Source organism: Bufo gargarizans, chromosome 1 (genome assembly GCF_014858855.1).
Source record: "Bufo gargarizans isolate SCDJY-AF-19 chromosome 1, ASM1485885v1, whole genome shotgun sequence".
Lineage (NCBI taxonomy): Eukaryota > Metazoa > Chordata > Amphibia > Anura > Bufonidae > Bufo > Bufo gargarizans.
Genome location: NC_058080.1, coordinates 167458505 through 167485281, shown reverse-complemented (window position 1 = coordinate 167485281; position 26777 = coordinate 167458505). Strand labels below are relative to the sequence as shown.

Genomic DNA, 26777 nt, shown 5'->3' with positions numbered 1-26777 from the left:
CAAGGCATGCCGGGATGTGTAGTACCACACTGCGGAGCCCCTGGCTACTCGTGCGCTCCAGCTCCCTCGGGCCTGACTGGTGACCTGTGCCCGGGGTCAGCGGACTAGCCATGCAGTGTGTCCTTGCCCGGTCCTATAGTAAATATACGCGCTCAGTGCTGCCCCCAGCGGCCACACCGGGAATGTAGGGGAAAGGTCAGCAGCCCAGACCCTGTGTCCAGTCCTGTTACATGGGTGGCATTTCTCCTGCCACACACCTCTCTCTTTCTGACTGGTCCTCCCCTCATCTGCGAGTTTACAGATCATGGGAGTAGTAGTTACACAACTGTGCTATATAACCTGCAGATCAGTAGAAACCGGTGTGGCCTACACCCTAATTACAGCATGTTCTGCGCCCAATGCTCGAGATATCAGATCTCATCCGCACACGTAGAGAAGTTGACTTGCAGCGCGAATCTTAAATCAGTCAGCTCTTTCTGCGGATTTCACCTGTTGCACTGTATAGGGAGAAATCCGCTGCAACTCCAAGACGAAATGTGCATCCAGACGTGCAGATTGTGCCAGGGGTTCAAAATGCTATGTATGTTTCCATTCTGTGTGAACATGCCCGTGCGGTAGTTCTGTGGTTTATGTATATAACGCAATCATTTCCCTAATCTTTGATACACCGACCTCTGAGGGATCTGCTGCAACTGTGATCAGTTATCTTCTGTCCTTACACGGCCCCCGCAGTGGGCACCGAAGACAATAAAGCATGTAGTATCCTCAATATCTGATCCCACTCCGGGCTCCTAGGTCATCACTATTAAAAGCTCTTTAAACTCTCGAAAACCCCCTTTTAAAGGAGGAAACTGGATCAGCCTGCAGTAAAGAACTGCTCAGTATTTATCTGGCATACCCGTCTCCGATGCTTTGTTCACTAGGCTGCATCGCTCATGTCACATTGACAACACTTGACTGCTGCAGCCAACCACTGGCCTCTTCAGTGCAACAGAGCGGCGGCATTGGATATACCAGGTAAGCCATGAGCCAGTCTTTATTGCAGGCTGATCCCCAGGACTACAGGACAACCCATTTAAATGTCTTTAGTTTATAACATACAGGACACTGGGCATTTATAGGATGTCATAAGGCTGACCTTGCTTGGCTTCATATTGTCTTGGCTTTGCTTATTGAACATATTAAAAGGGTTGTCCAATGGGATAAAATTGTTTAGAAAAAGGTCAAAATGGGTTAAAAAAATAAAAGCATTACTCTCCTGGCCAGTCCTGCTTCTTGGTCCCATCTGAATACACAGGAAATGGCAGGTAATCCCTGCGGAGGTGGGTCACCAATGTGGTCACTGATCGGTAGAGAGACCATTTCTTTCCATTTCCTGTGTGTTAGCATGAGACCAGCAGAGACCCCGTATGACATTGGTGCGGGATCAATGTATTTTTTAGTTTTATTTTTTATAATTTTTTTGCCTCTTTAACACCAAATCATGTGGCAAAATCGCAGGACTCCAATCAATTGCTATGACAGCGTGGGGCCTTGATTATAATAAGCTGCCCAAGAGGGGTGTCCGTGTTCTGATGTTCATGACCTAACCCCAGGATAGGTCATCAATGTCAGATCGGCAGGAGGCAGACAGCCAGCCCCCCCTTCTGATCCGCTGTTTGAGGAGACCATGGTGCTCCTGCGGGCACTGTGTTCTCATCACTGTTTACCTGCTCGCGTTGACATCGCATCAGCAAGCGGTATAGTAACAATTGCACCTTCGATTGAATGGGACGGAGGAGCTGTCGATGGCCTGCAGGTAAACAGAGAAGAGAACACAGTGCTGTGGTCTCTTCCAACAGCTGACTGTCAGGAGTTGGACCCCTTCCAATCTGATATTGATGACCTATCCTGATAATAGATTACCAATATCAGAAACAGGACAAACCCTTTAAGACATGCCTACAGCACAACTTGACAGGCAACCAGTAAAAATCCCATAGTCTATGGTATAAGTGATCAGAGGATCACATCTTCAAGTCCCCAAAGGGGGCTAAAAATCGTGCATTGTGAATGCTGTAATATAAAAATGCATGATTCAACATTTTTATGTCACCTTGCCCCCTCTCTAAAAAAAAGAATTGAATAAAAAGTGATCAAATAGTTGTACGCACGCTATAATGGTATCAATAAAAACCTGCAAAAAACAAGCCCTCTGTAGACAGAAATATAAAAAAAAAAATATGGTGATTAGGGATCAGTGAATCAACTTCGGATGAAACATCCGAAGTCGATTTGCATAAAACTTTGTTCGAATACTGTACGGAGCGGAAGCCGAAGTTACCACGAAGTCTCGCGACACTTTGGGTATTAACTTCATAAATTAATAAAAAAAAAAAAAAAACATTTCCCGAACTCGGGTTCAGTTCCAAACTTTGCAAAAGTTTTTATTTTTTTAATGCAGTAAGACATAATAAAAACAATGTACGTTTGGCATTGCTGTAATTGTACAGAGCCTCAGAATATGATCATCATGTGGTATTTTCTCAGCTATGGTAAATTAAATGGTGACCTTTAGTATAAGCATATAAATTGTCCCACAAAAAATATGACTATGTGAACAGAAAACTTAAAAAGGTATGGCTCTTAGAAGGTGGTAAGAAAAAAAATTACAATGCAGAAGATAAATTAGCATGGCTCTTAAAGGAAACCTGTCACCATGATTTTGCGCATAGAGCTGGGGACATGGGCTGCTAGATGGCCACTAGCACATCTGCAGTACCCAGGTCCCATATCTCTCTGCGCTTTTATTGTGTTAAAAAAAACGTTTTGATTGATATGCAAATGACCTGATATGTGTCCTGTAGCCGGAGATGAGTCAAGCGGAAAGGAGCCCAGCACTGCCCCGCGTCCTCCGAATCTCCTCCTTGCCGGATGACGTCACAGAGCTGGAGCGTCGAAATCTCGCGATGCGCGAGCTAGCGCATGCATAGTTCGTTCCCTGTGCTGATGCCAGTACAGGGAATGAACATGATGCCGACACTGCGCATGTGCTAGCTCGCGCATCGCGAGATTTCGGCGCTCCAGCTCTGTGACGTCAGCCAGCAAGGAGGAGATTCGGAGGACGCGGGGCGGTGCTGGGCTCCTTTCCGCTTGACTCATCTCCGGCTACAGGACTCATATCAGGTAATTTGCATATCAATCAAAACGTTTTTTTTAACACAATAAAAGCGCAGAGAGCTATGGGACCTGGGTACTGCAGATGTGCTAGTGGCCATCTAGCAGCCCATGTCCCCAGCTCTATGCGCAAAATCATGGTGACAGGTTTCCTTTAAGAGGTTAATATTATTCAGACAAGACCAGCATTCAGCACCATACCCTTCTTCTCAGGCAGAGACATCAGTTCTGCTCCGTGCGGTTCGGTCATTAGTGTCAGGACACGGCCTGGCTAGCTCTATTACGCCAAGCAGTGCACCGATACCAGGATACAAATCTGGACTTGATGGTGTTATGCATCTCACAGAACAGTGACAGAATGGCTCCTTTCTGCATTATTAATAATAGACAACTTGTGTCCGTGCAGCGCACCATTGCTTACCTTACCTGAAACCACTGAAGAAGTCTGTGCCAACCTTCTGCATCAAGAGATGGGCATCAGCGACTGTGCCACGAATCACCACGCATTATACCATCCACCCCCGTGACAAGGACAACAGATGGGAAGGTATTTGATTTTGAAATCCCGCAGATGGAACATGTTTCTAGATCATTCAGCAAAGTAATGTTCATTGTTCTTTACCATTTAACCCCATGAAAGTGCTGGCCCAGCAGCCACATCTGTCACCTATCCATAGAATAGTTAAATGGGTTGTCTCATCATAGACAATGGGGGCACATCACTAGGAGAACCGCTGGGACCCACACCTATATAGAGAACGGAGACCCGCAAGGTGGTGGCTGGAGGACTCCGGTCCGGCCACCACCAAGCCGATTCCCCATAGAAGTGAATGGGAGTGCAACGCTCATGACCGGCCACCGCTCCCATTCACTTCTATGGGCTTGACGGAAATAGCCGACCCCATAGAAAATTAATGATGGGGGGCTGCGTAATCGCAGTGCTCCCTCCTTCACTTTCGGGGCTCTGTTCTCGATATAGGTGCGGATCCCAGCGGTGGGACCCGCACCTATAAGACAATGGGGGCACATTCTAGCGATATGCCCCCATTGTCTGTTATGAGACAACCCCTTTAATACTGGGCCCCTCCATAATCAAGAGAATAGGGTTCTGAGCCCCCGTTTGAATTCACCAGTAGTCACACTGATCGAGATAGGGGCCATTTAAGCTAATAGAGTCTACCTGTGCCAATACTGTGTTCTCCTTATAGGCCCCTTGCAGACGAGCGTGTCCAGATGCGTTGCAAAATGCGTTCAGTGAAAAATGCACGATTTCGCAGGCAAAGTCATTCAGTTTTGCCTGCGATCACATTCAGTTGTTCAGTTTTTATCGCGGGGGTGCAATACGTTTTGATGCGTTTTGCACGCGGGTGATAAAAAACTGAAGGTTTACAAACAACATCTCTTAGCAAACATCAGTGAAAAACGCATCGCATCCGCACTTGCTTGCAGATGCGATGTGTTTTTCACGCAGCCACATTCACTTCTATGGGGCCAGCTTTGCGTGAAAATTGCAGACTATAGAACATGCTGCGATTTTCACACAACGCACAAGTGATGCGTGAAAACTAACGCACATTTACACAGCCCCATTGAAATGAATAGGTCCGGATTCTGTGCGGGCGCAATGCATTAGCATCACACATTGCACTCACGCAGAATACTCGCTGGTGTTAGGCTTATGCACACGACCGCATGGTTTTTGCGGATCCATTGTCGCAATGCCTGTCCTTGTCCGCAAAACGGACAACAATAGGACATGTTCTTTTCTTTTGTGGAACGGACATGCGGAAATGGAATGCACACGGCGTCGTTTCCGTAATTTTTTATTTTCTTTTTTTTGCGGACCCATTGAAGTGAATGGTTCTACATATGGACCTGTAAAAAACCAGAACGGAAATGGAAAAATAATACGTACGTGTGCATGAGCCCTTACTTATGGTTGAAGTTTGGGGGCTAGATATCTTAGCAAGGGCATGAAACAGATGCCCCAATTCATGGCGGTGTTTTACCCTTACGCTGGGTTCACACCTGAGCGTTCTGAAAGGAGCGCTCTGTATGCGCGATTGTACCGGCGTTTACAATCGCACATTCAGAGACAAGCGAATGCCCATTGTCGCGCGTTCCCGAAAGTCTATGTACGGGAACGCGCAACAAAACGCCCCAAAGAAGCTCAAGAACTTTTTAGAGCGTAGGGCGTTTTTCAGCGCGTTCAAACGCGCTGTAAAACGCTCAAGTTTGAACCAGGGCCATAGGGAAGCATTGGTTTTCATGTGTTGAGCGTTTTACAGCGCGTTTGAACGCGCTGTAAAACGCTCAGGTGTGAACCCAGTGTTAGACATCCCTAAGGTAACCCTGCAGCGACCTGATCGATGGTTGTCAGCAGGGGATCTACTCTGCATCCAGGCATTTGAAAATGAAGCAGTCCATAATACTGAATGAAAAATTCTGTTTGGGTATTGCATGCGTCAGGCCCACAATGTGCAAGGAGGTTTCTGTGTAGTTCTAGTTAATATTTATTACATTTGTCGGCATCATACGCTTGCTGAGTGTTTTTCCTTCTGCGCTCCAAGTAGCATAGATTCAAACTGAGCAAGTGCCAAGACCTGTCATCTTGTGCCTGCGCTGTGTCTCCCGAGACCAGAAGATACAGCGCAGGCACAAGATGACACCTCTTGGCTTTTGCCGAGTTTTAATCTGCACTGCTTGGAGCACAGCAGGAGAAACACGGAGCAAGAGCTGTAACCAAAAGATACAGTGCAGGCAGGAGAACACAGCTCTCAGTGCTAGGAGAGCAGCAGGCACGAGAAGACTAGCCCTGTCAATCCTGGGGAAGGGGTGTAACCAACTGGTGCTCCAAGTGCTCTTGCCGGCCATTCTGTGCTCCAGTTAGGTTACTCGCAAATAAATACAAATGCAGTTTTCTCAGTAATGAGGTCAAGGAGAGTCATAATAAGGGTATTAGCATGATTAACCCTACCAGGCTGTATGCCTGGTTTAATAGGGTCGATCATGCTGATAGATGCTTTTTAACTCTTCCAGACAATCCCTGTGACTAAAAAGTGGGGTTGTCACTCAATTAAAGCATGACACATTGGACAAATCAATGCGATGCTCTGCTGTGAGCATCCTTATCTAGGCATATCAAAAATAGACTAGAACTGTTATCCTTATTCTACTAATACTAGTATAATGAGGATTACCCTACAGATACCATCTTCCTTTTACAGCAGCAATAAACAATGGATTAGCTACCTTTTGTAGGGGGTTTTATCATTTGCGCTGACTGCTACAGAAGGACAGTTTATTTTGTATTACATTTTTACAAAAATACTACAAAAAAATGTTTTCTATAAATAAGTTTTAAAAAAATGCCTCTTTCGACCGAAGTGTTCCAAAGTCCATTGTAATGGCTTTGTTTGTGCCTTGTTAGGTGTCAGTATGGAGAGGTTTGCAGAGGAAGCTGATGTGGTGGTAGTTGGAGGTGGACCTGCAGGTCTCTCTGCAGCCATACGGTTAAAGCAGCTTGCGGCTGAGAGTGGTAAGGAGCTGCGTGTTTGCTTGGTGGAAAAATCATCTCAGATCGGGGCTCACATCCTCTCTGGGGCCTGTCTGGAGCCAAGAGCCTTGGAGGAACTGTTCCCTGACTGGAAGGAAAGAGGGGTATGTACTTGTATATTAATTGTGAGCCATTCACTAGATATTATAAACTGTGTCCAGTGGCATGAAGCATTGTGGGTGACGCTAGGGAGGCCTCGTCACTGTCTGCCATTGGCTTACCCAACCCATTTAAACTAAACGTACACAGGACATACAATGCACATTGCCTCCCACAATCTGAATAATGTTTTTCCCAGTAAAAAAATTGTCAATTGCTGCACATGCATTTTATTGTGTGATAATTAGTTACATGCCTAACTCCCTCCGACATCCGCTGTACATGTAGAGCAGATGTAGGGTCTTTAAAGATGGCGCCTGCTCCAGAGCCGTGTGAGAACCGCAGCTTCACGCAGCAGACACCCGGGGCTTATGTCTGCGATTGGTAAAAATGCCTCAGATACCATGGTAATTTGTGACTACAGCATCTGAAATGGCTTTTCCCAGAGCAGTGGACTCCCGCGCCCCGAATGGCTCTCCTGCGATCAGGGAGCCGTTTGTTCCTTGTAGTAGCCTCAGTCGCTCTGCAGGATCCGGGGCTACAACAGCCATAGTTCCTATGGAGGCCTGCAGGTGGCAACGCTCCATAGGAAAATACTGCAAATCCCTAGGCTGCAATGGTAATTCATTGCAGTTTAAAGGACAAACAATCTAACAATCGCTTGTTTAAAGTCCCCTAGAGAACTTAAAATATGTATAAAAAAACATGTTTTTAAATAAATATATAAAAATCATCCCCTTTCTCCATAATAAAAATAAACAAAAAATAAAAATCATTTGCACCGCTGAGTCCCGAAACGCCTGTACTATGACAGGTATAAATGTGTTTATGCCGTAACTGGCCTATTCACCACTTCATCTCCCTAAAAAAATTAAATAAAAAGTGATCAAAAAGGCTTGCTCTAAAGGGTTTAGATTATTATTATTTTTTTTTCAGTATTAAAAGACAAGAAAAACAGTATAAATGTGGTATTGCGGTAATCGGATCAGTTTGCATTAAAAACAAAACCCATAAAACGGTGGTGGAATTGTTTTATTTTCCAGCCTTCCACTACATCATATGCAATATAAAATGGTGACCTTAGAAAGTACAACTTGTCCCGCAAAAGACAAGCCCCCATACAGCTGTGTGAACGGAAAATAAATGATGAGTCTGAGAATGCAGGGAGTGGAAAAACGGAAAACCGCTGCATCGGGAAGGGGTTATCAGGTGATTTCTGTTGTCCTGTAAGAGCAGGATAGAAGCGGATCTCTGTGATATGTAGGTGTATATGATTTGGAGCAGGATTTCTGCATCATAAGCAGAATTCATTCTGACAGGACCCACTCTGGGTGATTGACAAGCTTCTGTGTACACACTGATACAGCGAAAGCTGTCAATCACTGCGTGTAGGCGTGGTAATCAGGACTCTCACTGTATCTCATAGGAGTCCTGTCACGATTTGCTCTCTACTTATCACAGAACTCTTCAACAGGTTCACTTTGAGCAGAGATAGCCATGACAGATTGAGAGCAAGTCTTCAGTTGGGCTCTGTCCACATCTGCGTTATGGTTTCTATTCTAAAGCCAAGCCGATCTGCTTTGTCATTATGTTGGCAAGAATAGTGCGGCGGCTCAGAAGCCTAATATAGAAAATCCCTTTAATAATTATTGAGATTTTCATACGGATGACCTAGCCGTGTGGAGGCACCAGTGCTCCTGTGAGCGCCTTGACCTTCTCTCAGCTTTTCTGTCCCCTAGGAAGTGAATGGGGCTAAGCTCGATACCAAGCACAGCCGCTACATGATATACAGCGCTGTGCTTGGTGAGCAGGGAGAAGGCCGCGGCGCACACAGGAGCTCCACTGCCTTCTCAAACAGCTGATCGGTGGTGGTCCTGGGTGCGGGACCCCCACAATCAGATACTGATGACCTATCCTCCAGACAGCTCATCAGTTGAAGAACCCTTTTAATGATCATCGTGTTTTACCCTGTTTTAATGTATTTTGGCTTTAGTTTACTACTGTGGCTGGGCAGGTGTTTGAGGTTCATGATGGGTGGGAGGTTAATATTCCAGTGTTTGATTTACAAAATACATTGAACACAAACGTGTTCTCACAGGCCCCACTGCACACAAAGGTGAATGGAGATAAGTTTGGAATCCTGACAGAAAAACACAGAATACCAGTACCTATGCTGCCAGGTAAGTTGTCTCTGTAAAGCCACATGTGAGGTGAGGCAGCAACAGGCTTTGTCAGCTCTCATGCACACTTACCCCATGACTTGGGCTTAGAACTTATCTGCCATGCCTTCAGGAAGGACAAAGCCATGCAAATCAATGGCGGAACAAAGTCCGTGAAGGCAGTGTGAGAGATGACCGTGAAATCCCATAATGTGGTCCCCACAATGAAGGCATCTTTAAATGGGGTATTCCCATCTCCGCCTCTCTCTGCCTTGCTGTGGCACAGAAGACTTAGAGTAATTTTTTTTTTTTATTTCCTAAAATAATATATGCTTTGTATGGGCAGAGTAAACCTGGCAAGCCACCATTTATTAAGTCTGTTTCCTTCTTTTCAATTGTGCAGGGAAAGGGGGCTGAATTCTGCATTGTGAGAACCCCTACCAAACGGCTCCCGTTATTTCAGTTTCCCTAAGGCATAATCCTTACTACATCCATGGGCGCCCATTCACTTCATCTTTTGGCCTCTGTAGAGTTGGTTTTTCATTTTACTGTGTGAAATAACAGCGGCATATACCGTACAGTATACATGAGACCCTATGTACAATGGAGTGCCATACATTGGAAAATCCTCCCACACAGGCTGTGAATAGACCCTTGCTTTATTGAAAAGTAAAAATGCATATTACATGCCTTCTCATTCACACACACTCTTTCATACATCCAGAAGAACATTGTCAGTGCTTTAAACTTTGTCATTAACCTCTAGGACTTCCAATGAATAATCATGGCAACTATATTGTGAGGCTTGGCCACTTCGTCAGCTGGCTTGGTGAGCAGGCAGAGGCTCTTGGTGTTGAAATCTACCCTGGATACGCAGCGGCAGAGGTAAGTTGCTTGTCTCCTGGATTTTCTATTTTACACCAGTTATATGAAGGACAAAGACTACAGGTTAGGCTACTTTCACAGATCCGTCTTACAAATGCATTGCAAGAACAGACCCATCTTTCCGGATGTCATCCGGGGAAACGGATCCGTTATATATTTTTTCAAATGCGCAGACCGGAAGGACGGATCCAGCACGAATACATTTCAATGTGAATTAATGCCGTATCCGGCATTCCGGCAACTGATCCGGAATTTTGGATGGAGATAATACCGCAGCATGCTGAGGTATTTCCTCCGTCCAAAACGCCGTTCAGTGACTGAACTGAAGACATCCTGATACATCCTGAACGGATTTCTCTTCATTCAGGATGCATAGGGATATGCCTGATCAGTTCTTTTCCGGTATAGAGCCCCTAGGACTGAACTCGGTGCCTGAAAAGAAAACGACTAGTGTGAAAGTACCCCAAGTTAACCGTGTGCATTTCTATATTTTCAGGTGCTTTTCCATGAAGATGGTAGTGTTAAAGGAATAGCCACAAATGATGTTGGTATTCACAAAGATGGCTCCCCAAAGGTAACACTGAATACATCCTTCTTGTATCACAGAAATAACAAACGTTATGAGGTGCGGGTCTAGGTAAAGTGTAATCGCACCCGTTCTTCTGTTCAAAAATATAATTAATATATATAAAAAATATGATAATCTTTTATATATCTTTATATTCTGCAGCGCTTTACAAATTGTTATTGGCTACATATAACTATCCAAGTAAAGGTTCTGTGGACATTATCGCTTTCTGCAGTACAAAGCAGTGACTTTACTTGCCACTTCTGCTTCATTCCTATAGCCCACATTTGAACGAGGCCTGGAACTGCACGCTAAGGTCACCATTTTCGGAGAAGGCTGCCATGGGCATCTTGCCAAACAGTTGTACAAGGCCTTCAATCTTAGAGAGAACTGCGAACCACAAACCTATGCAATTGGGCTAAAGGAGGTACGGCTTTTATCTGCTGTAGAAAGCAGTAGTTATTGTAGAAATTGTAGTAGAATTTGAAGGAAATGCATACGGCCAAGGTTAGCGATTGTGTCTGCACCTAGAATCTGAGTAAAAAAAGAAGTGGCTTAGTTTGTGACTCGCTTGACGAGGGGGTCAAAATGTGCCATTCTGCACCAGTCTGTCCTGCAGCACACTTATCATTCAGCCTGAGCCCGTGATAAGTTTGATTCATGTTTACACAAACTCAAAAAAAAAAATATATATATATATATATATATATATAGCACCAACATACTCCTCAGCGCTGTACAGTCATCACTCACAACAGTCTGTGTCCTCATTACTTAATTTTCCTATCCTACACATTTGAGTCATTTTTATAGGAAGAAAATGAAGGGGGTTATCCAGCCATTTAAAGCAGATTGCCTTTCCTTAGGATAGGTCATCAGTATTAAAATTTTTGAAACCCCATTTAATCTACTAACAGATTCATTTAAATTGGAAAAACCCTCCCAAAAAGGTCACTTTTTTTGTTGTTGTAGATCTTTAATATGGCTGAAGTAAATCTTATGGCACACAATTGCATTTTTATCCCCTTAGTGACCTAATTTATTTTAGACTTAAAGGAGTTATCCCATGATTATAGTAAAAATTGAAAATCAGACATCATGTAGTACATGACAATCCCTTTCTAATAAAGCTAGAACCAGCCCTGTACCTCACATGGATCCAGAGATCTCCCCAGCTATTGCTCTACTAGATTTAAAGAGGGCCTTTCACCTGTAAAAATAATGTGAACTAAGTATGCTGCCATGGAGAGCGGCGCCCGGGGATCTCACTGCACTTACTATTATCCCCGGGCGCCGCTCCGTTCTCCCGTTATGCCCTCCGGTATCTTCCCTCTGTAAGTTATAGTAGGCGGTGTCTGCCCTTGTCCTGTGGGCGTCTCCTTCTCCTAGGCTGCAGCGCTGGCCAATCGCAGCGCACAACTCACAGCCTGGGAGGAAAAAACCTGTGTGGTATAAAAACCATAACCTTATTCTGTGTGTCACTACAATGATGGTCATGCCAAATCTCTATATATCTCCTCCTGCAGGCTGTCAGCTTCCCAATGGCCCCCTCCTCTTCCAGACTGAAGGGGAGGTGGCTGCTGTAGTTACTCATTTCTCTGGATAGAGATATGCAACTTTCAAACAATACCAGAATGACAGCATTAGGCTACTTTCACACTAGTGTTTTTGCTGGATCAGACAACCAGTTATGAACGGATCCGGTTGTATTATCTTTAACATACCCGAGACGGATCCGTCATGAACCCTATTGACTTGCATTGTGAGTCATGAGGGATCTGTTTTTCTCTGCATCCCAGGTCGGAAGGCAAACCGCAGCATGCTGCGGTTTGCTCTTCGGTATAAGAACAGAATGCATTTTGGAGCATTCCGTTCTGTTCAGTTAGTTACGTTTTGTCCCCATTAACAATAATTGGGGACAAAACAGAAGCTTTTTTTTTTTTTTTCCGGTATAGAGACCCTATGACTGATCTCAATACCGGAAAATATTACTGCTAGTGTTTAAGTAGCCTTATCTTCACTACATGGGAAGATATTGCTGTTAGAAATCAGTAGAAGTAACGAGGGGACATCCTCTGCGTCTGGAGGAAAGAAGGTTTGTACACAAACATAGAAGAGGATTCTTTACAGTAAGAGCAGTGAGACTATGGAACTCTCTGCCTGAGGAGGTGGTGATGGTGGGTACAATAAAGGAATTCAAGAGGGGCCTGGATGTATTTCTGGAGCGTAATAATATTACAGGCTATAGCTACTAGAGAGAGATCGTTGATCCAGGGATTTATTCTGATTGACTGATTGGAGTCGGGAAGGAATTTTTATTCCCCTAAAGTGAGGAAAATTGGCTTCTACCTCACAGTTTTTTTTTGCCTTCCTCTGGATCAACTTGCAGGATGACAGGCCAAACTGGATGGACAAATGTCTTTTTTCGGCCTTATGTACTATGTTACTACATTTATTCCAGACTCAATTTCTAACAGTGATATCTGCTGCCGAGGTTGTGCTAGTGCTAAAGCCTGGAATGCAGGTAGAGCAGCCCCCCTCCCTTTCCCTTCTGCCCGAGCTCTGCTTCGGGTGAACAGTTAAGTGTTTTTCCCAAAGCCTGAGCTGAACTTTGGCAAAACTGTGGTGGTTTAGGGACTATTCGACTGCACGATTATTAGGAATAAGCATTCATAGGGGCGCATGTTCACAATAATTGGCTCATATAATCTATCAGCCGTTGGCTGCTGGGCTTTTTTCATCAGGATATCTGTCGCCGATAATCAATAGAACTGAATGAGGAACAAATTGATCCTCCCACGTTCTGCTTGCATTGGCCTGTGTAATCAAGCTGCTGGAAACGAGCCCTGATGGATGTGTTATCTAAAGATGCTCAGTGTAATGACATCTTAAAAAAATCCAGCTTGTAGAAAAAAGACACCTTAGAAGTGATTTAGTTTACATATATAAATTCATATGTGGTCAATACAAAGAACTGGCACAGGAGGAGGAAAGGCAATTTAGACATCAATACAGGAAGGGATTCTTTACGGTTAGAGTTGTCACACTATGGAATACCCCACCACAAGAGGTAGGAATGGCAGATACTATGTCAGCATTTATCTCATATCAAGTAGTATTGATGGTTATAATTAATCTTATAATTAATGTTGTATAATAGATCCCAGAAAGAGTAATTGATTGACCTATGTCTGTTTTCAACCCATGTAACTGTATGAACACATGAAATCTCTGCGCTTCCAATTATTTTACAAAAAGCTGTTATATTGATGCATAAATAAATGAATAACCCAAAAGCAGATTAAAAAAATATAAAAAACAAGGACATGGAACCACAAAGATGAAGCGATCCTACTGCAGCAAGCCACAAAGAAGGCACAAAGGGGGAAATTTATCATTCATCATTCTTCTTTTCACCGGATATAGGATTTTTCAATGCATTTGCAACTTTTCTAGTTGCAATCTGCCGTAGGTTTCATTCTGGCACACGGAGAGCCAGAGAAGGCAGGTAATTTATGACGAGGCCTGCACCACATGATGAATGACAGAAACTCCACAACAGAGAGGCACAAGAAAAGATACACCAGAAATGTTATTACATGAGGAATGCAAGTAGTTGTTAACCTCTGAGTGACCGACCTGTTTTGCACTTTAGTGGCCTGTTTTTTTTGTCGCATTTCAAGAACTAAAACTTTTTAATTTTTCCATCAACGTAGCCGTATGAGGGCTTGTAAAGTTGTAGTTTTAAATACACTAATTTGCATCGCCACTCATAGCTCTTTTTATTTTTCATTCTACAGAGCTGTATAAGCGCTTGATTTTTGGTGGTTGCCTTGTAGTTTTCATTAGTATTATTTTGGGGTACACACACTATTTTGATCACTTTTTATTCATTTTTTTATTAATTTTTGTGGATAAACAGCAATTCTGTTTTGTTTTTGTTAGTTTTTTTTTTTTTTTTATTCCCCATGCAGGATCAAGTATGTGATAATTGTATGGTTCAGGTCATTACTGAAGCAGTGGTTAGCTTTATTATTTTTTTTCCATTAAAGCATTTTTCAATGGAAAGCGTGTTTTAAAAAAAACAACATATTTTTTATTTTACTTATTAGATGTGTGATCCTCCGATTGGTTCCATAATACACTGCTACTTATGTAGTGCAGTGTATTATGCTAAACCTGACAGGCACTGCCTAATAGGCAAACACTGCAGGCAGACCTTAGGCCCGCGTCAGCCGTGTAAAGACGTGCATCTAGTGCTAGGGTTTTATTTGCATATTAAGTATTGTTTTCTGTGGTTTAGATTTTATTATAGCAGTAATGTATTGTTGCTCATTGCATTTTTTCACCCAGCTCTGGCTTATCGATGAGAAGAAGTGGCAGCCCGGTCTCGTAGAACACACTGTGGGCTGGCCGTTGGATAGACACACCTATGGTGGCTCATTCCTTTATCACCTCAATGAGGGAGAACCACTCGTAGCACTCGGTTTTGTGGTAAGTGTAAGGCTTACAAATGAGCACCATCCAAAACGATCCTTGCTGCATTTACAAAAAGACTTGATCACAGCCTTGTACATTGTGAATTTGTGTTATCCTTCCAGGTTGGCTTAGATTATCAGAACCCATATTTGAACCCATTCAGAGAGTTCCAGAGGTGGAAACATCACCCCTCGGTGTCCCCTACACTGGAGGGTGGATCCCGAATTGCTTACGGAGCACGAGCTCTTAATGAAGGAGGTTTCCAGGTAACGCACCTGCGTTTGTCTGTTCTGCTGTATTGTGTAAGATCAAAAGTTTGACGATTGGGCTTTTAGAAGAACTGATTCTTTGAAATTGATAGATTCTCAGAATTTTCTTTTTATTGTTTAGCATCAGGAAGTTTCATTCCACTGACTTATTATGAAATTCTAAAAAAAAAATCTTTTCAGTCATTGCCAAAGCTCACGTTCCCTGGGGGAGTTTTGGTTGGATGCAGCCCTGGCTTCTTGAATGTTCCAAAGATTAAAGGAACCCACACAGCAATGAAGAGCGGCATGCTGGCAGCAGAATCCATCTTCAAGCAGCTCACTGATGAAAGCCTCCAGTCAAGTACGCAAGGTATCCAGTAGATTTTATTGCTGCATCATCCGGTTTCTACAAATCTTCTCTCCCAATGCATTTATCTGGTGAAACCTGTGTCTTTCCGCCAGTGGAAGTGAGTGATGTAGTGGGTGTTGCTCATTATCTTCATTGGTTTTCTAGGGCTCAATATCACAGACTATGAAGAAAACATAAAAAAATCTTGGGTATGGAAAGAGCTTTATAGCGTGAGGAACATCAGACCGTCCTGCCATGGACCTCTGGGATTGTATGGTGGCATGCTATACACTGGTATTTTCTACTGGATACTAAGGGGGATGGAGCCTTGGACATTGAAGCATAAAGGTACCTGTGTGAAACTTAAGTCATTTGATAGCAGCTTGTTAGAAGTTCAAAGCTTATCCCCCTGACCACAGGAAAATGGGGCTCCTGTGCTCCTGTACGAATGAAGCAGCAGGTCACACATGTCTGTTGCCACTCCACTTATTTTCTACATGTTGCTGGAGATAGCATTGTTCTCATGATTGGCGGGAGTTCCGGTTTCTAACTTGATGCAATCCCTAAAACCACTGTACATGCCAAAGGATCGGTTAAAGGGGTTATCCCATGATTGATGTAAAAAATGAAAATCAGACATCATATAGTACATCCAGAGATCTCCACATTCACTGCTCCAATTGCCCTGCTAGATTATCCTTAGCCTGGCAGCTCAGAGGACGTGTCCTTTCTGCTGCAGCTCTCTCCCTGTAACTGACACAGCTTCTGACAGAAGATATGGCTGGTGGCAGTTTAAGATTTAAACTGAGCGTGTGCGACCAGCTCAGTGAGACGGACAAGAAAAGAATAAACAGCAGATCCAGGTGCTGGTTTGAAAAATGTGGAATTTGCTTTGTGACGCAACCCCTTTTATACTGGATTCATTTAAACATAGTATATAAATCTAATTTGTGCAATATTTCTTATGCACGTCAGTGATGTGTGTGTTTTGTTTTTAGTTTTTTTTTCACGGACTGTGGCTCAATGGAAAAAATTGAATCACTGCTTTGGGCTGTGTTGCCAAACGCTCCCATTAAAGTCTACAGGTCTGTGAAAACCATGGACAAACCACTGATGGTATCCTTGTCGGGTCCCTTTTTTCTACAGACTGATACAAGGAGATGCTACGGAAGTACTCTTTTCAGTGTGGCAGTGCAGATTAACAGGGGGTGACGGAGGGTAAAACACGGAAACAACGCAGAATTTTCAAATGTACATTAACTGCTCTGCAGTCAGTCTAATAGCAAATAATCTAATAGTTCTATCAGAAAAGAACCTTACCTCTCCACTGTACCATATCTGGACAGTATCTCCCTATTATCATTTAAAGGGGTTGTCTCACATCAGCAAATGGCATTTACCAGGTAGAGAAAGTTAATACACGGCCCTTACTAATGCATTGTGATTGTCCATATTGCCTCCTTTGCTGGCTTAATTCATTTTTCCATTACATTATACACTGCTCGTATCCAGGGGTTATGACCACCCTGCAATCCAGTGGCCGTGCTTCCATAGGAAAAACGTCCCAGCTATTTACTATGCTCCCATTGCTAGTTGGTTCCTTTAGTGGCCATCGCTGCACTGATTCCATGAGTTTCTTACGGGAAGCCCCATGTAATTCCTCTAATCTCGTTCAGTAGACGTGTGTTTTGTAGCTCCACTACCCAGAATGTGCTTCTTTTCTTCTCTTCGTCCTAGTGACTGCTGCTGTTTTTGGTGCTCATGTTCACTTGCATTTTAATACTAATAATAATGCTCTGCTGGATCCAATCCCAGTTTTGGCTGTGGATGGGGGAGAAATGCCAAAACTGCAGAATATGTGAACAGGGCCCAACACGGGAACAGTGACCCGTGAAGTGACCTTGAATAGGGGAACAGAAAAGCTTCCTGCCAATAATTTCTGCTCCGAAGTCTTGCTGTGAAGCGGCGTGTGAGAATCGCACGTCGCTCTCTGTCCTGAATATTATCAGGCGTTGGACCTGTTTCTTGCTTCGTAAAGAGCTGACGGTAGTTTACACACAACCTCAATCTATCTCCACTTTAGACCAAAGTTCACGCTGCAGCGTCCACGACAGCCAGGCTGCCTTAAAGGGACTCTGGACTATTGTATGAGTAGTATAGATTAGTCACAGTGCAGAGAGGACTCCAGAGTACATATGTATATAAGGGCTCATGCACATGGCCGTAGTTTCAGTCCGATTCTGATCTGTGTTTGATGCAGGCCCATTCCTCTTAATCAGGGCCGGTTCTAGGTGAAATGGGGCCCTGGGGCGAAAAACAATAACATGCCCCCCATGACACTTGATGATTTTTACAGAAGAAACTGTATATTTTGGGGCACAGTGTAGAGGTATACTGTATATTGTGTGGCACAGTGTAGAGGTATACTGTATATTGTGGGGCACAGTGTAGAGGTGTACTGTATATTGTGGGGCACAGTGTAGAGGTGTACTGTATATTGTGGGGCACAGTGTAGCGGTATACTGTATATTGTGGGGCACAGTGTAGCGGTATACTGTATATTGTGGGGCACAGTGTAGAGGTATACTGTATATTGTGTGGCACAGTGTAGCGGTATACTGTATATTGTGTGGCACAGTGTAGAGGTGTACTGTATATTGTGGGGCACAGTGTAGCGGTATACTGTATATTGTGGGGCACAGTGTAGCGGTATACTGTATATTGTGGGGCACAGTGTAGCAGTATACTGTATATTGTGGGGCACAGTGTAGAGGTATACTGTATATTGTGGGGCACAGTGTAGAGGTATACTGTACATTGTGGGGCACAGTGTAGCGGTATACTGTATATTGTGTGGCACAGTGTAGAGGTATACTGTATACTGTGTGGCACAGTGTAGCGGTATACTGTATATTGTGGGGCACAGTGTAGCGGTATACTGTATATTGTGGGGCACAGTGTAGAGGTATACTGTATATTGTGGGGCACAGTGTAGAGGTATACTGTATATTGTGGGGCACAGTGTAGAGGTATACTGTACATTGTGGAGCACAGTGTAGAGAGGTATACTGTATATTGTGTGGCACAGTGTAGCGGTATACTGTACATTGTGGGGCACAGTGTAGAGGTATACTGTATATTGTGGGGCACAGTGTAGAGGTATACTGTATATTGTGGGGCACAGTGTAGAGGTATACTGTATATTGTGGGGCACAGTGTAGAGGTATACTGTGTATTGTGGGGCACAGTGTAGAGGTATACTGTGTATTGTGGGGCACAGTGTAGCGGTATACTGTATATTGTGGGGCACAGTGGAGCGGTATACTGTATATTGTGGGGCACAGTGGAGCGGTATACTGTATATTGTGGAGCACAGTGGAGCGGTATACTGTATATTGTGGAGCACAGTGGAGCGGTATACTGTATATTGTGGGGCACAGTGGAGCGGTATACTGTATATTGTGGGGCACAGTGGAGCGGTATACTGTATATTGTGGGGCACAGTGGAGCGGTATACTGTATATTGTGGGGCACAGTGGAGCGGTATACTGTATATTGTGGGGCACAGTGGAGCGGTATACTGTATATTGTGGGGCACAGTGGAGCGGTATACTGTATATTGTGGGGCACAGTGGAGCGGTATATTGTGGGGCACAGTGGAGCGGTATATTGTGGGGCACAGTGGAGCGGTATATTGTGGGGCACAGTGGAGCGGTATATTGTGGGGCACAGTGGAGCGGTATATTGTGGGGCACAGTGGAGCGGTATATTGTGGGGCACAGTGGAGCGGTATATTGTGGGGCACAGTGGAGCGGTATATTGTGGGGCACAGTGGAGCGGTATACTGTATATTGTGGGGCACAGTGGAGCGGTATACTGTATATTGTGGGGCACAGTGGAGCGGTATACTGTATATTGTGGGGCACAGTGGAGCGGTATACTGTATATTGTGGGGCACAGTGGAGCGGTATACTGTATATTGTGGGGCACAGTGGAGCGGTATACTGTATACTGTGGGGCACAGTGTAGCGGTATACTGTGGGGCACAGTGTAGCGGTATACTGTATAACAAACATATTTCACATGAAAACTTACAATTACTTGGCTTGGCCCTTGGGGGTCTCGGACACCACTTCCACACTTTGGCCGGGGCTCGGCGGAGCTGATGTTGTGTTTTATCCTAATGAGAAAGATTTCATAATAAGGATTTGGAGAAGGGGCAGAGGGGTCGCAGAGCAGGGAGAGGCCTGGTGCTGCTACTAGGGGGTCATACCATGGGGGGGTAATAAAGCCCACCATAATGTCTCCTCCCCCCCCCCCCCCCAGTAGAAATAATTCTCCTTATGATGTGTCAGTGCAAAAAATACCCCCCTGTAATGCCCCCAGTTGAGCTAATGTCCCCATAATGTGCCAGTATAAAATACCCCTATATAGTGACCCCAGTAAATGCCCCCATAGTGCTCCTCTCCCCCCTAGTGCCCCCCAAAATGTACCAGTATAAAATGCCCGATATATAGTGCGCCAGTAGATGCCCTCAGTGTCCCCCATAATTTGTAAGCATAAAATACCCCTTCTCAGTGCCCCCGTAGTAGTCCTCTCCCCACTTCCCCATAGTACCCACCACAATGTTTCCCAGTATAAAATGCCCCTATACAGAGCCCCCATATAAAATAACCGTTCTTTGTGGCCTCAGTAGATGCGCCTATAGTGCCACCAATAATGTGCCAGTAAGAAGTCCCCCCATAGATGTCCCCCAATAATGTGCCAGTGAAATGTGCCCTCATAGATGCCCCTTAATCATGTGCCAGTAGCCTCAGCCCCCCATTAACATGTGCCAGTAGCCATAGGCGCCCCCCTATCATGTGCCAGTAGCCATAGGCGGCCCCCCATGAACATGTGCCAGTAGCCATAGGCGGCCCCCCATGAACATGTGCCAGTAGCCATAGGTGGCCCCCCTATCATGTGCCACTAGCCATAGGGCCCCCCCTATCATTTGCCAGTAGCCATCAGTATTGTACAGAAAAAAAAAAAAAAGGAAAAAACCCCTATACTTACCTCCTTGGCAGCGATGCGATGCAGGCCTCTTCCGGCCTGTGTCCCGCGCTGTGCAGGGCTCAGGCGGCGCGATGACGTCATCGCGCCGCCTGCGCCGGCCTCTGATAGCAGGGCTCCAGACTAAAAAAAATACCTAGTAGCCATTGGCTCCTGAACTGAAAAATTTAGGAGCCCAATTAAATTTTTAGTCGCCAAATCGAAACCGAATGAAAATTTTGGTATCGTGACAACGCTACGCCGATCAGATCGGCGTAGGGTTGTTTCAATACCAAAATTTTGATTCGCTTTCGTCACCATAAAAAAGTATTGCGATACTCAATACCACGCAAAAAAGCCATGTGCATTTCGCATTTTATGAAATGTTCGGCCCAGTCCTATCCTATTTTTTGGGGTGACAAGGTGACTAAAAAATGGCGAATGCTCACCACATAGGAGATATTTCTTAATAATTTAATAGTTTGGCCTTTTCGGACGCAGCGCTATGTAATATGTTTATTTATTGTATATATTTTTTATATGTAAAATTGGGAAAGGGGGGATTTAAACTTAATATTTTAGAGTACTTTCACACTAGCGGTTTTCTTTTTCGGCATAGAGTTCCGTCACAGGGTCTCTATACCGGAAAAGAACTGATCAGGCATATCCCCATGCATTCTGAATGGAGAGCAATCCGTCCAGGATGCATCAGGATATCTTCAGTTCAGTCATTTTGACTGATTAGGCAAAAGATAAAACTGCAGCATGCTACGGTTTTATCTCCGGCGAAAAAAACTGAAGACTTGCCTGAATGCCGGATCTGGCATTTTTCCCATAGGAATGTATTAGTGCCAGATCCGGCATTCAAAATACCGGAATGCAGGATCCGTCCTTCCGGTCTGCGCATGCCGGTAAAAAGATACAAGATGGATCCGTCTGTCCGCCTGACAAGCGGAGACATGGATTCATTCTTGCAATGCATTTGTGAGACGGATCCGCATCCGGATGCATCTCATAAATGCTTTCAGTCACATCAAGATCGGCGGATCTGGCAGGCAGTTCCGACGACGGAACTGCTTGCCGGATCACACTACCGCAAGTGTGAAAGTAGCCTTAGTGTTTGTGTTTTATTTTTACTTACTATTAGTCCCCTTAGGGGCTGGAACCCTTGTCCTATTCACCGTTAGGCCCCTTTCACAGTGCACCCCCCTCCCCCCCCAGTATAATAAACATTGAGTGCGCTCCCCCCAGTATAATAAACATTGAGTGCGCCCCCCCCCCCAGTATAATAAACATTGAGTGCGCCCCCCAGTATAATAAACATTGAGTGCGCCCCCCCCCAGTATAATAAACATTGAGTGCGCCCCCCCAGTATAATAAACATTGAGTGCGCCCCCCCCAGTATAATAAACATTGAGTGCGCCCCCCCAGTATAATAAACATTGGGTGCGCCCCCCCCAATATAATAAACATTGAGTGCGCCCCCCCAGTATAATAAACATTGGGTGCGCCCCCCCAGTATAATAAACATTGAGAGCGCCCCCCAGTATAATAAACATTGAGTGCCCCCCCAGTATAATAAACATTGAGTGCCCCCCCAGTATAATAAACATTGAGTGCGCCCCCCCAGTATAATAAACATTGAGTGCGCCCCCCCAGTATAATAAACATTGGGTGCGCCCCCCCCCAGTATAATAAACATTGAGTGCGCCCCCCCCAGTATAATAAACATTGAGTGCGCCCCCCCCAGTATAATAAACATTGATTGCGCCCCCCCCCAGTATAATAAACATTGATTGCGCCCCCCCCCAGTATAATAAACATTGAGTGCGCCCCCCCCAGTATAATAAACATTGAGTGCCCCCCCAGTATAATAAACATTGAGTGCCCCCCCAGTATAATAAACATTGAGTGCCCCCCCAGTATAATAAACATTGAGTGCCCCCCCAGTATAATAAACATTGAGTGCCCCCCCAGTATAATAAACATTGAGTGCCCCCCCAGTATAATAAACATTGAGTGCCCCCCCAGTATAATAAACATTGAGTGCGCCCCCAGTATAATAAACATTGAGTGCCCCCCCCCAGTATAATAAACATTCAGTGCCCCCCCAGTATAATAAACATTCAGTGCCCCCCCCCCCCCCCCCCTAGTATAATATACATTGGTGGCACAGTGGGCAGTGCCAATGAGGGTTAAAAAAAAATAAAAAAAATTAACTCACCTCCACCAATTGATCGCGCAGCTGCTGGTCTCCTGTTCTTTCTTTAGGACCTGTCAAAGGACCTGTGGTGACATCACTGTGGTCATCACATGGTACATCATGAACCATGTGATTAGCTCAGTGACGTCACCACAGGTCCTGAAGCAAGAACAGGAGACCGGCAGCTGCGCGATCAATTGGTGGAGGTGAGTTAATTTTTTATTTATTTTTTTAACCCTCATTGGCACTGCCCACTGCGCCACCAATGTTTATTAAACTGGGGGGGGGGGCCTCACTCAATGTTTATTATACTGGTGGGCGGCCCCCACTCAATGTTTATTATACTGGGGGGGGGGGGGGCGCACTGCGCCACCAATGTTAATACAAATGCAGGAGGCGGGTGCCGGAGTGAAATAGCCGGCACCTGACCTCTATGATAGGGGGCTGCGATCAGCGACAGTTAACCCCTAAGGTGCCGCTCCCTGTCATAGAAGTCGGGTGCCGGCTATTTGATTCCGGCACCCGACTCCTGTATTTGTATTACAGGTCAGTTTTCATCATTGGTGGCGCAGTGGCCACAGCCCCTCCCCTCCTCCTCCCATGTCTCTTCTTATTGGCGGAGGCGACAGCAGCAGCACAGGGGGGAGGGAGAGAGCCCGCCCCCGCCCCCTCCTCTATGGAAGCGCCGACGCCTCCCTGCCTATAGTTAGTTGCGGGCTGGCGCGGGGGGCCCCTAAGGACTTGCAGGCTGCATCCGTAAGTCCGTTCCGTGTCCCTTTAAAAAAATAAAAATAGAAATTGTTCTATTCTTTGCCGTTTTGCGGACAAGGATAGGACATTTCTCTAGACTGGGGGGGGGGGGAGAAAGTCTACATGCTCACAGCAGTATGGCCGTGTGCATGAGGCGTTATGGAGAGGACTCCTGGACTGGTGCGCTCTATGCGTTGCAGGACCACTTTACATCAATTTAACAAAGAGGCAAGCGTTTTTATTGAAAGGGATCTCTATTGCTGTACTTGTATCTCAGACCCCCCCCCCCAGACATTTACAGCCCCTTTTAAAGTCTAGATCCAGCCTAATGGAAAGAGGAGGGATATCGGTGAATTAAAGGATAGCTGGAGTATTGGATTGTGGTGATTAATATCACCTTGGTGGCCATATTTAAACTTTTCACTGTGTATTCAATAGTGAAATTGCAGTTTTATGCAGACTGGTTGCTAAGGGCTGAATCTTATTAAATATGGGGTAAGTCAGTCTAATAGTAACTGATTCTGGAATATCATGTTATTAGTAACTACATATATGAAAATTGAAATTAGGGTCTAAGTGTGACAGTTATCCTTTAAGTTATCGGTCTGCTCAGCTCCTCTTGGTCTGTAACATGGTGCTGGCAGATCGGACGGCATGTTCAGAGCGACAGGTTTCCTTTAAACGTCGAGCATAGCCCTGATCCCTTAGACTTTATAAGTTCTAAGAAAATCCTTTTTGTTCCTGTAGTCTCATTTAGGCCTCATGCACACGACTGTATCCTTTTTGTTGTTTTCAAATCGCTGATCCACAAAATATGGATGCGGTCCATGTTGCATCAGAATTTTTTAGTTCAATGGGTCCACATTTTGCAGAAAAGTATAGGACATGGTCTTAAGACCTATGGCTGCAGCACATGGATCGTGGGTCCCCAAGTAAAATGCGGAGAGCACACGCACCACATCCGTATTTTGCAGTTCTGTGATTTGTGGACTGCAAAATGGATGCGGTCATGCGTATGGGCCCTTGGGCAGATTCCTGGATCATCTGCTATATTTAGTTGTATGCTTATTCCAGTTATGTAATATGATTCAGCATAATGCACTTCTAATGAAGTTATGTTTTCCCCAATAGGTTTGGATAGTAACCAGCTAAAACCAGCCAAGGATTGCACACCCATTGAGTACCCCAAACCTGATGGCAAGCTTAGTTTTGACCTCCTTTCATCTGTGGCTCTAAGCGGTACGAATCATGAGCATGACCAGCCAGCACATCTGACATTACGGGATGATAGCATACCAGTCAACCGGAACCTTGCTATATATGATGGCCCGGAACAAAGATTCTGCCCAGCAGGTGAGTGGCAGTGACCTAATGTGGTGTACCATGGTCAGTAATGTCATGATCTTACAACTTTTTGTTCGTTTTTTTTTACACCACTTTCACTACGTTTAGTGTGTGGAAAAGTGGACGTGATTTAGCTCCGCGAGTAGGTGTAAGCTAGATTTATCAAATGCGGAAAATGGCACAATTTCTCTTCAGTAATGGCTGGCATAGAAACTCAAGTAACATTTAGACAAAAGTCTTACTTTTAAAGGGTTTGTCTCATTTCACCATTACTAAGGCGAGATGAGGCACAGTCCCGACCACCAGCCGGCCAGGAAATAGCAGTGCGCTCCGGCGCTCGCTGCTTCAGCAGCTCCCATTGTGGTGCATGAGAGCTATGGAGAAGGTGTAGCACAGCAAGCTCTGCTGTTTCCCTAGCTTGTTGTGCTACGCTGTTTCCATAGATCTTATGCATGGCAGTGGGAGCTACTGATACAGCGAGCGCCAGAGCGCACTGCTGTTTCCTGGCAGGGAGGTGGTCGGAACGGTGTCTCATCTCGCCTTCGTAGCGGTGACAGAAGACAAGCCCTTTAAAGGGAACCGGTCATAATGAAAACGCTGTGCAGTCTTTTTCCACAAAACTATACATCAATCTGCTCAGCTCCTCCTGCTCTATAACCTGCTGCTTGCAGATTACCCTGCATTTTGTGGTGACAGATTCCCTTTAAAAAATTTAAAAAAAATATCAAGTCAGCTCATCCCCTTTCTATGCAGATTTTGAGCTAATAATGGTAATGTATAAAAAATAGCACTTATACCTGGAAGTGCTGTCGGTAGTGATAGTACAGAATTGTTCATTTTTGGCTTGTTACTGAGAGTTGATAAACGCCATTGCCGGGTACATCTGCCTGTGACTCAGAAATCACTCATTTACTAGAATTAGATTTTTTTTTCAAAATCTAGTGACGTTTGTTACCAGGTGAAAGTTTTATAGCTACTAATTTAGTTACTGACAACTATTGTCCCCATGGCACAGAAGCAGCTAGAGAGACTGTTTAGGATCCCAGTCCATGTGACGCCTGAATTTCCCAAACCAGCCATGGCTTGGCTGACCCGAACTCATGCTGTAAAGGGGTTGGCCACCATAAGTATAACAAACAATAAAGTGCCCCAGACAATAACTAAGGCCAAGAGGAATTTGTGTCATGACAGATATACTGTGTATATATCATTTTTCTACTGCATTCGGCATAGCATGCTCCCATTAATGAGAGGCTGTGTGGGCGGAGCAGCTGCAAAGTGAAAGTAAAAATCCCAGCATGCATCACAGCAAGCGTCTCCAGGGGAGCAGTCACATGACATCTCTGCCTACTTGTGATGCCATAGTGACAACAGCACATTGGGTGTCATTTCATCAGTGCTTTAGCATACCTCCCAACTTTCACACTTGTGCCCAAGGCTACTTTCACACTTGTGTTTTTTGCGGATCCGTCATGGAGCTGCAAAAATGGTTCTGTTACCATAATATAACCGCATGCATCCGTCATAAACGGATCCATTTGTATTAGGTCTTCTATAACCATAACGGATCCATCTTGAACACCATTGAAAGTGAATGGGGGACGGATCCGTTTTCTATTGTGCCAGAGGAAACGGATCAGTCCCCATTGACTTACATTGTGTGCCAGGACAGATCCGTTTGGCTCAGTTTCATCAGGCGGACAGCGTTTTGGTGTCCGCTTCCAAAGCGGAATGGTGACTGATCGGAGGCAAACTGATGCATTCTGAGTGGATCCTTTTCCATTCAGAATGCATTAGGGCAAAACTGATCCATTTTCGACATACCTCCCCCGTACCAGGAGCGCCACTGAAATCCGGGATTGTCCTGCCGGATACTGGAAGGTGGCTTTAGGCCTCATGCACATGACCATAGCCATCCTGTGCCTGTATTGTGGCCAGCGAACAAGGGGT

At 44.9% G+C, this 26777-nt stretch overlaps 1 protein-coding gene across 1 annotated transcript in view; it reads left to right on the top strand.

Annotated features, from left to right (window-relative positions):
* The window catches only part of ETFDH (electron transfer flavoprotein dehydrogenase), a 29107-nt gene that overhangs the window by 231 nt on the left and 2099 nt on the right, over window positions 1-26777 (top strand). Inside the window, exons 2-12 of the mRNA XM_044300058.1 lie at window positions 3563-3703; window positions 6587-6816; window positions 8910-8991; window positions 9737-9855; window positions 10352-10429; window positions 10704-10850; window positions 14777-14917; window positions 15025-15168; window positions 15352-15520; window positions 15665-15847; window positions 24615-24836. Coding sequence (XP_044155993.1) covers window positions 3563-3703; window positions 6587-6816; window positions 8910-8991; window positions 9737-9855; window positions 10352-10429; window positions 10704-10850; window positions 14777-14917; window positions 15025-15168; window positions 15352-15520; window positions 15665-15847; window positions 24615-24836 — 1656 coding nt within the window. The remainder of the gene's footprint in view (window positions 1-3562; window positions 3704-6586; window positions 6817-8909; window positions 8992-9736; window positions 9856-10351; window positions 10430-10703; window positions 10851-14776; window positions 14918-15024; window positions 15169-15351; window positions 15521-15664; window positions 15848-24614; window positions 24837-26777) is intronic.